At 45.9% G+C, this 10,321-nt stretch overlaps 2 protein-coding genes across 3 annotated transcripts; one reads left to right on the top strand and one right to left on the bottom strand.

Moving 5' to 3' along the window:
- Window positions 1-1,710: 1,710 nt before the first annotated feature.
- On the top strand, window positions 1,711-2,913 carry LOC135398505 (leukocyte elastase inhibitor-like). The gene has a single exon (XM_064629908.1). It carries the CDS (start codon window positions 1,747-1,749, stop codon window positions 2,881-2,883), a length of 1,137 nt encoding a protein of 378 aa, XP_064485978.1. The 5' UTR covers window positions 1,711-1,746; the 3' UTR covers window positions 2,884-2,913.
- Window positions 2,914-2,959: 46 nt separating this feature from the next.
- On the bottom strand, window positions 2,960-4,324 carry LOC135398506 (uncharacterized). Of its 2 annotated transcripts, none has more exons than XM_064629909.1 (5): window positions 4,143-4,324; window positions 3,860-4,084; window positions 3,610-3,807; window positions 3,349-3,558; window positions 2,960-3,251 (listed from the first exon to the last, which is right to left on the bottom strand). In XM_064629909.1, the coding sequence occupies exons 1-5, from the start codon at window positions 4,308-4,310 to the stop codon at window positions 3,018-3,020; spliced, it is 1,035 nt and encodes a 344-aa protein (XP_064485979.1). In that variant the 5' UTR covers window positions 4,311-4,324; the 3' UTR covers window positions 2,960-3,017. The 2 variants fall into 2 exon arrangements, with proteins under 2 accessions (XP_064485979.1, XP_064485980.1); XM_064629910.1 differs by having other exon boundaries at window positions 3,349-3,537.
- Window positions 4,325-10,321: the final 5,997 nt, after the last annotated feature.

Genomic DNA, 10,321 nt, shown 5'->3' with positions numbered 1-10,321 from the left:
TGCTACGCGCCGGTAAGGATTTCTACGCTGCTGGCATCCAAGTCGTCGTGAAACGCTGGGACAAGTGCATTAGTGCAGCTGGAGACTACGTTGAAAAATAAAACAAATTTCTCGCCTGTAAGTTCATTTTACTTTTGCGAAAAATGAAAAGTCCCGGTTTGACTTGAACACGTACCCCTTGTAAACTCATTACTAAACATTCAAATATTCTGTATTTTCATCTCTCATCTCGCTGTGTTCACAAGGACGAGTTTGTGGGCGTACCCAGGATCAGCGGAGAGGGAGTTTTTTTTTTTTGTGTGTGTATCGAGCCCCCCCCCCCCCCCCCCCCCTTCCCTAGCTTTGAGGTCTGGCTGCGCCACTGGCTGTGCACCAACGATGCCATGTTTTGTTGCAATGTACCTATAACGGCCACTCATTGAATAAATGCAAACGTCTAATCACTACGTGTACGTTTAGCTCTAAGTGAGAAATGGGCCTTAAGTGAACCTTCCTAATTTCTGTGTGGTCATCACGATGCCCTTCAGTTTGGAGTTGTCTAAATCTGTGATAAGTGTATGTATTTTGAATTGATATGTTTAATTAAACCTGGTATGATTTAGTTTTCTGTATTCTCGTCTGGTGTTGTTGCCTAGGTGAGGAAAAGGGAGCACAATGCAAGCAAGTGCGCGAATGTAAACGTGCCATGGCTAATTATGGCTACTTGTTATTCATAGTGCTGACATCATCTCTGACGTCAAAAATACTCCAAAAGTCGGGAGACGACATAACTAGTCAAAAGAGTAGCGAACTCCGACTTAACGTGGTTAAGTCGGAGTTCTCTACTTTTTTGTCTAGTTATCTCTGACGTCATTTTTTTTTTACAATCGTAGTAGTCCCGCGCAACGGATGGATGGCGCTGACCGTCTCTATCATGGCGTCATTCTGAATTCTGACACAGGGGCCTATGGGAGTTGCGCTACCTGTTTAGATATACCTTGCATATACGCTGTGAGTAAGCAATGGGATTGAGAAACGAAGACGTGACCCAGTAGAAACGCCTTTCATTATCCATGTTTAATTCGGTAAAGATGAAATACCATATAGGAACTACTAATTTGTTTGCGGGCGCCCAATAGTGTTGTTTTTCGAGCGCGTTGTTCGCTTTTTCAAATAAGCTAGTACGGGAACGGGCTTCAACAAAAATATTAGTGTTATATCCGCATAGAGAACACATGGCTCTGATAAAAAAAAAAGCCTGCCAGATCACTGACAATTCAAGATAGAAAATATGCAACCCTGCGACACATAGGACCGAATAAAGGGATGTATCTAGTTCCGACTGTAACGTACCACTCAGGTAACTGCGTAACGGGTAAGGCTTTCCCTACCAAAACAATAGGGAGCACAATTTGGTATTGCCCCCATTACAGTGTTCTAGACCCCCATGCACCACTTTGATCACTATTTCAAATTTGTTGTGGAGATCGCCAAGTGATCAGTACGAAGTCGGGATGCAAGAACAGGGATATTTGTGCAGGAGACGACCGTGCCTGTCTATTTGTTTTGAATCGATCACTATACCTGTGGCCAGAAGAAATTACATTATGAGTGGAAACCAAAGCGGTAGTGGGACTCCAGGTATACTTGGACTAATATTTAAAAAATCGCAATGAATATGGGACACAGAGAGAAGTTTTCGCAGACCCATAGCAAAAGAAGAAGAAAACATTCGCCCGGCCGGCCGATGTATGAAAATTTGAGGCTATGGAGAAGACAGTGAGCCACGCCAACCGTTTCTCTTTGAAACTCTTCAAGCGTGTGTCTTCGCTAGATCCGCGTTCCACCGTCTGCCTATGTCCTTTCACAGTGTTCCAAGCACTAAGCATGGCCTATGCTGCTGCGCAAGGCAACACGGAACAGCAGATGGCCAAAGCCTTCAAAGTGACCAAAAAATACGACATTCACAGTGCTTTTCAGGCGCTGTTGAAGACGTTGTACAAGGCTGTGCCCGACGTGAAGCAGGACTTCGCCTGTCACGTCTTCATCGAGCGTTCCTTCAAGTGTGTTCCGGCCTACGAGGCACTTCTGACGGAAAAATACTTGGCCGACGTTCATCATGTGGAGATACGCGAGGAGCCGGACAAGGTTCGCGCCTTTCTCAACAAAACGGTTGAAAATTCCACCGCCGGTGCCATCAACGAGCTGGTCGTCACAGGAGTGACGGATCACGACTCTAAAATTCTTTTCTTCGACTCCGTCTTGCTGAAAGCGTCCTGGGAAAGCGTCTTTCCCACGACGGCTGCAGTGACGGAGAAGCATCCATTTACTCTGATGGACGAAGGGGAGCGCACAGCGCAACTGGTCACTATGTGTGGACCATACCGCCACTACAGAGATGATGACATGAAGGTCCTAGTGGTTGAAATCCCTTTCAAATCCAAAAGCATGGCCATGATCGTCTTTTTGGCTGACAATGCGCCCAGCTTGCGTCGCTTTCATAAACATCTTTCCATCGACTTGTATCAGAAGGTGGTGGATGGACTGCAAACTGCCAAAGGAAATATTTCCATCTGCGTTCCTCGACTTCGCCTGGAAGATGCCTTGCAGCCTTCGTACACGCTCAAGCACATGGGCTTCGTGGATCTGTTCGACGAACATGCAAACTTGACCGGCGCTGGCAGTACACTTTACGTGTCGGATATCATGCACAAGGTGTCTTTTGTTCTGGACGGCACCGGAGTGAACGCAGCAGGAGCTGTGTCTATAACCCTGACCGATTATTACACGGAAGAGCTGCCTAAAGCCTACAGAGATCTTCCTTCCACAAGACCCTACATATTTGTGATCAGGAATCAAGAAACGGGACTCATTTTGTTCATGGGCTCAGTGCAAGATCTCTAAGCGCCTCATTAAATTTCCTTTTGCACCTTATTAGATTATATCGTTAGAAATTGTATTATCAACAGGACTCAGTGTATACAATGAATGGCCTCTCTTCCAAGTGAGCCACACATCAAGGGCACCGTTTTATTCAATTATTGCGGTAGTTTTCGAATGACTCCCATCATGTAGATGATTCCTGTCCTGATTACTGCAAAGAGGAAGGGTCTGTCGACTGCGAAGTGAACGGGATCGTTAGCCGGAAGATTGGTGCATATGGACAACATGGTTGATACAGTGGGTGGACCACGATAGCCGTCCTCGTGTACTTCCATGGCCGCTTTGTGGACAACACGACGGGCTCCCACTATGGACTCCAGATGGTGACCCTGCACCGCAAAAGACTCTTGAGGAAAAAATTCATGTCTCTTACTAGGTTATAACCGGGGTCCTCCCGAATTTCAAATATCATTTGCCGTCAGTGACCTTGAGAGCGGTTCCCAGGTCGAATGTGTCCGACACGAGACACATGCGCGGTAACATGACGGTGACGTCTGATGTCCAGACAGTGCGCTCCATGGCATCTTTTATGTCCTTCCATGTAGTCAATAAGTGAAGGACTTCGGCCAAACCGCCCTGCAGTGTTGGAAGGAATACTACAAAGTGGCTGCCGTCCTGGTAAGGGAGGCGAAGAACCTACGTCAACAACTTTGTTAACACATTACTAGTCAAGGGGGATGTGACTACCTGGTAAGCATCTAAGCGGACAAAGTGGACGTCGATCGTCTGGATCATTGTTGAGACGAGAGCTGAATGTCCCGGCTCGTTGTAAAAAGGTTGAACGGATGTCTGGCTGTGCACAAAAGCCTCATCCCAGTCACCGGAGAAACTGGACACGTTCACCAGACACGAATGCTCTCCTTCCACAGCAGATGGGGGCACCACCTGCATAGTTTTCCAATTATTTTTTCTTTCCTGTGCTACAGCGCAGGGTTACCTGTCTGATGGCACCGCGTGTCAAGTGTTCTGCCCACTTTCCGATGACTCCCACTAATTCTTGTGGTTTGCTGAAGTCCGCCGGTTCCATTTGGGTGGCCAGCTCCTTTTCCAAGAATGATTTATTTTCGGATTGCAGGTTACCCTTGTCCACGTATAAACGACACCTTGAAATCGCACTGTCACAGCTCTGTCGAAGACGGACGCTCACCTCTTGGATCAGCCTCTGCGCACATTAACTGCGCCATTCAACACATTCTGCCTTTGTTGACATCTGACAGTACCTCGAGGTGAGCACCATGTTGGGAATCCGCTACTGCCGATGCAGCAATGGCCGCAGCTATACCGAGTGGAGAGCAGAGTACGTTGGACGTAGTTGAGTAGGTGAGCAGGGTCCTAAACAGACTCACTGCCATCCCGTTGAAGGAATCCGTCTCAGGACCCTGCTCCATAACTTCTTCGTCTTCGTATCACGAATCTTTATGTTATTGCCACGTGTGGTGGTTCCTCAGTTCAAGAGTGATCACAAATCCCTCTTGAATAGGTGTCCTTATCTTTTTCTTTTCTAGATGGTTTTGTTGTTTTTATTATCCCAATTAGTACAGATTAATTATACAATTCTTTTAGAGCAAGGTTGTACAACACCATTGCGCAGGCAGCACGCTATCCGGTTCATTATTGTCGGGACACTGGAACTACCGGTCCTATATATATGACCACGTTTACCATTATGCTTCCAATAATCCGGTTGCTGCATGGGAATGTTGGTCCAAGGTGGTGGAATATTGATCAACCGATCAATATTCGCTGGTCACTGGAAATATGGTCACCATATCGCCATAAAACAAGCGATACTTATATCGCCTTTCATATCGCCATGAAAAAGGCGATATTGGCTGAATATGGGCAATGTGGTCTACATATAGCCGAGGAGCAAACCATATGGGATGGAAGCGGGCAATGCGGTCCGAATATAGCCGGTGACCAAACAACATTGGCTCAAAGTGGGCAACGTGATCTACACATAGCCGTCGCCCGAAGAATGTTGGCTGAAGATTGGCAATATTGATTACATACAGCCGTCAATCAAACAATACTTCATGAAAAATGGAAATATGGTCAACATATTGCCGGCGACCGAACAATATTGGATGAAAATGGGCAATATGGTCTCTACATATAGCCACCGACCAAAGAATATTGGCTAAAAACTTGTAATATGGTCCGCATATTGTCGTTGACCAAATAATATTAGATGCAACTGGGCAATATGGTCTATATTTTGCCGCAGAACAAGTAATATTGAATGAACGTAAGTGGGCAACATGGTCTATATAGATTCCATGCATACATGGATACATGCATATGCATGCATTCGTGAGCGATGGGCAAGACACGTAAACAAACACAAACACGAGGGCTCAGGCTTGCCTATCGTGGAATTTATCCACCAGCTAGCCTGCATTTACGCCATATTTTGTCTACATATAGCCGTCGACCAACGAATATTGGCTGAAAACTGCTAATATTGTTTGCATATACTCATCGACCAAATAATATGGTCTACATCCGTAGAACAAGTAACGTATATTGAATGAAAGCAAGTGGGCAACATGGTCTACATATAAGCCGTCAACCAAATGATATTGGATGCAAGTGGGCAACATGGTCTACATATAGCCGTCGACCACAGTTGTACGTAACTTGTTACAAGTAACACGTTAGCCAGTAACCGGTTACTTGTTTGGGTAACGAAGTAATCACCCAGTTACTTTTCTAAAAATTGTAACTAATAACGTATCCTTACAAAAATCGGTAACTCGTTACTCACGTTCCTTCGTTTACGCTTGTCTTCAACATGGACGACATGGTCAATTACTATATGGACATTCCCGAAATGCCGTACGCTTCTAACACGAGCTGGGTGACCTGACCTGAATGTTCAGCTCCTGGCAGCCTCTGGTCGATAGTCGTTCTCTTGACGAATGCCGAAACGCTTTTCGATGGTGTCATTGACCATGAAATCTTTCTTGGAAAAAGACCCTGGATTTCTCCCAGCTGCTGCTAATGGAGATACTAGAGTAACTAAACTCGCATAAACTCGGATCCTGAGATGGCATTGTCATTCTCTGTTGATTCGCCGTGTTGTTGTAAAGTGTGTTCACCTGATCTGGACGACGAGATGCCGGGTTTATTATATGCAGCCCATGCGTGTCATTTAGCCTAGCAGCGTATCCCGTGAAGAAACCTTAGCCCCTGTATTTTCTCTCCCACATCCACAACTGTGGGCTCCATGAGGATCACTCGTTGGATTATAAAATGGCACAGATGATAATTACGTCAGTGTGGTCTGGGTTGGACGAGGTGTTCAGGGTGAAGGCGGCAAAAGGTGGCGGGACAGTAGTATTTTAGTGTCTTCTTTTTGCCTTCCCAAACCAAAATGACTCAGTACATCCCACACCTTGTGTTCCAGTTTCAAGAAGCGTGCTCAGGTAAGCGCCTTCAATATTTTTGTTAGTTGCAGCAGTTACCGTATCGAGGATTATACGTTAAAGGCACTGCTTTTCACTAATCAATCCGCGGGATATATGTTTATTTTAAAAAGGAGGGAAAGGTTAGCCATGCAAAAGCCAGCTTATACACAGCGTTGGTTTAGCGTTTATCAGTTCACATAAACGTACAATCGCGCTGACGTCGTGTAACCTCCTAACAGTGTGGTGCAAAAATACGGGAATAAACGTAGCTGTTGACCTTGATTTTTTTAAAGGGAAAATCAGCCTCGTTACTAACAGGCGTATTCTATTTTCGATACATACATCAAAGAGATGTGGCTGTATTTGAAGCAGCCATGCCTTTCCACAGCAATTTTGCAGCCCTGCCACAGAGGTTCTCGAGAAAACGCACCAAAAAATAACCGATGTCCATTTCGAGTACCAACTATTCTTCAAAGCAAATTCCATGGAAATTTTGGACCAAATAAAGCACGTGTCAATTTTTATTTTTACATGGTTGTGGCTCTGTAAAGTATGGTAATGTAAGAGTAACTCGTTACTGTCGAGGAACGGGAACGCGTTCCTTTCGCTGCTTTGGTAACAGATAACGTGTTTAGTTCCTTGTTTTCGTGGTAACGAGTAACGTGATTTGGTTCCTTTTTTTTTTTTCACAACGTGTACAAGTCTGCCGTCGACCAACGAATCTTGGTTGAAAATTGCAATATTGTTTACATATATCCGTCGACCAAATAATATTGGATGCAGCCGGCCAATAAGGTCTACATATAGCCGTAGCACAAATAGCCCAGGCAGCACACAATATTGGGCCCATATTGGCTGAGCAATGGCGATACGTGTCCAATGTGAGACCCGTTTTGCCGTGACCTTCCCCATATTGGCTCAAACTTGGCAACATGGGCCCATATGGCCAAGTTTGAGCCAATATGGGAAGAGCCCGTATTGGGTACCAAATGGCAAGCAGCACGGAAAGATTGGACGTTGAAGCGAAACAGTCAACCCTGGCAGTCCCATAGTAACATGCACTGTAACTCAGCTGATGCAAACAGCCGTCATCTTGCTTCGCCACGTCAGTCGGTCGTAGCTGCGGAATGTACCGAAACGACCCAAATCGTGTGGTCGTTTCAGCGAAATTGCGCTTCTTACAACTCGTAATGCGCATGCGCGCGACACTCGGATAGGTCGTTACGAGCGAAAATGTCGGTGGCTATATAGTCTGTGATGACAGTGAAAGCTGCAGTTCAAGTAGAAAGCGCAATGTCTGATAGAAAGTGATAACACCAGGTGCCTTGAAATTACTGCATGCAGATGCAGTGCGGGATCATGAGGCGCATGTCCGTCACCGTCAGAAAGTGTTTCGCTCCTTTGTGCTCTAGAACCGGAGTGTAAGCTTTCGGGTCGTATAGCATATAGCACTGACCCCACTGAAGGCTTCTGAGGGATTCAAGACGGGCATTGCACCTGTTTTTAGGGCGATGTATTATTGTTTTTGCAAGGCGACGCAACGTGGATCAGTTAGATCTGCACGAAAAAAAAGAAAAGCGAATCAAGTACTATATAGTATCACTTTTAGTGGTGGATATTATACGGGATATTGCATTAATATTATGCTGGCTCATTATCGGCATTATGATGGAAGCATTGGCACAATTCGGGCAACATGGGCTTGCCTGTATAGGCAGCCCATATTGGTCCCAATGGGGAGCCTGATCGCTCTTTTCATGTGGAACCAATATTGGCGAACCTGACAGCCCACATTGGGCCAATATTGGTATGCTGCCTAGGATATGGCCCACTTTCAAATGCAATATTGGCACAACACGCGCGCGACGAAAGGGCCCGCGGAACTGAGGCGATTCGAGACGGTGTCGCGAGCAGTGCCTTGATTGGATCTGTATTGACTTCCCAGTTACCCAATATGGGACATTCTTAGAAGTCGGCCCAGGATGCACATTGCCCACCTCTGTGAGGCCGAAAATGGCGAGCCTTTTCACGAGCACCACCATCACCAATATCGGACAAATGCGAGGCCAATATTGAGCTGCTGCTTGTGCAATATCGGGTGTACATTGGCTCTACTGGAGCTGAATATCGGCTGCCAATATTAGGTCTTGCTTGAGCAGGGTTGCAATTGTAAAATTGGGCCAACATTGGGAATCCGAGATATCCTGTATGTATCCAGACTAGGACCCACATTGGGGTGCTGCCTGGGTACGAACTACGGACTCAGCTGTTTACAGTCAGGTACCTCTTATGCAATTACGCGAACAGAAAGAGACCAACTACTTCACAACAACTCTACTTCAATTTAATTGCTTTATTTCCCATTCTGCGATGGGTGGGGTCATGGTGCAGCTTGACGAGCGAACAGGCCCCTACAACTGTAGGTGACAGCAGCAGGGAAACAAAGTGATAACAAAGTAAAAGATACCCAAAGCAGACTAAAGGTGCGTTCCAAAACCTACTCGAGTCAACTCTTGAGTAGCTCTCTACCTGAAGCACCGTTCCAAAACCCGTTCCTATACCTTCACAGTTGTAAGATGGTTTGTCGGTAGGTCCGTGTGAACAGGTTTCAGATAAAATATGTACCATAGACGCAGTCTAGCTGGTGGATAAATGCCTGGGTGGAACTTGGATAAATTCTGAGCTGTGGAAGGAAGGGACAACACGACAGAACTCTGTCACGAATTTCCCGTCTTTTCGCTCAGACTTCTTTCAAGGTGAATGAAAGAGGAGGCTTTTGCGCACTTCGCGATACGTGTACTATCAGAACCGCTTCATCGCGCTCTGATTACGTGTTTTGTTTCAGCCGTTCAGCTCACATTCGACTCCGAATACCGCGGACATTTCCGTGACCCAAACCACTACCTCAGTTCCAGGATTCCAACCAGCAGCTTCCACTTTTTGTATTTTTCATCTTCTGTCGTCCTGATATTACCATTTTTCTTTTTTTATTTCGTTTGACTAGCAAATGCAACGGGATGTATCCACTTCATGCATTTGGGGTAGCTAATGGTACGTCAAGTCTTCCATCCCACAAACAATTAACAAATAAATGGCGACAATGTCAGCTGCTTTTCCCTTTCATTCTCCAATAGAGTGGCTTAAGAATAATTCTGCAGTGTCTTGGAAGAAATACTACCAGACAAGCAATCTCTGAATGTAACTGTCCAGTAAGTAACTACCTACACAAAGTGCTGAAAAAGCCAAATGCCCACTGGGCCGACAAGACAGAGTTCAACTATGTCCGATGGGGCATAGTGACTCCCGTAAACAGCTCACAATACATTCCCAGTCGTCGTTATCGACGTCTCTGTAAAATAAATCTGACGCGCGCGAGATGAGAGCGGTGATGACACCGGCCTCCATCTTAACTCTTTCGGAGTCCCCCATCATAGCCCCCATGCGTTCCCAAAGCTACTCGACCAGGCGTGTACTCTGTGGTCACATGGTACATCTCGGTCATGTGACCTACTCGATTCGAGGGTTTGTTTTGGAACGCACCCTAGATAGACATTAGGGCAAGATGAGACACGGAGCAAGACGCGACCAGATGGGTCAAATTCGCCATCTTGCCATGTATTTCGGCCCATTCCCCGCGTAAAACAGAGCCGTATATTAAAAGGGAGTCTGGCCATTGGGAGGAGTCACAAAAAGAGGCTCGACCTGTCAATCACAGTTTCGCTCCTCTGATTGGTTTGCTTTTTACCAAGGGGGTCGCCATGACACCATACTGCCACCCAAAATGGCAACGAAAACAAACGCAGTGAAGCGGGGATTTCGTGACAACAAATTTTCCCAGATTAACCTGATTTTACGCTGCAAATGTACATCCTAATATAAGTTTCTCGGAAATCAGTTTCATCTTATGCTCATCCACTGATATCTAACTGAAAATAATACGTTTTGTCGACGTGTTAGGCCTAGTGAACACGGCGATCACAACGAAATCA

This window comes from Ornithodoros turicata, chromosome 6 (assembly GCF_037126465.1).
Source record: "Ornithodoros turicata isolate Travis chromosome 6, ASM3712646v1, whole genome shotgun sequence".
Lineage (NCBI taxonomy): Eukaryota > Metazoa > Arthropoda > Arachnida > Ixodida > Argasidae > Ornithodoros > Ornithodoros turicata.
The sequence above is the reverse complement of the archived record's forward strand: the minus strand, read 5'-3'. Positions and strand labels throughout refer to the sequence as shown.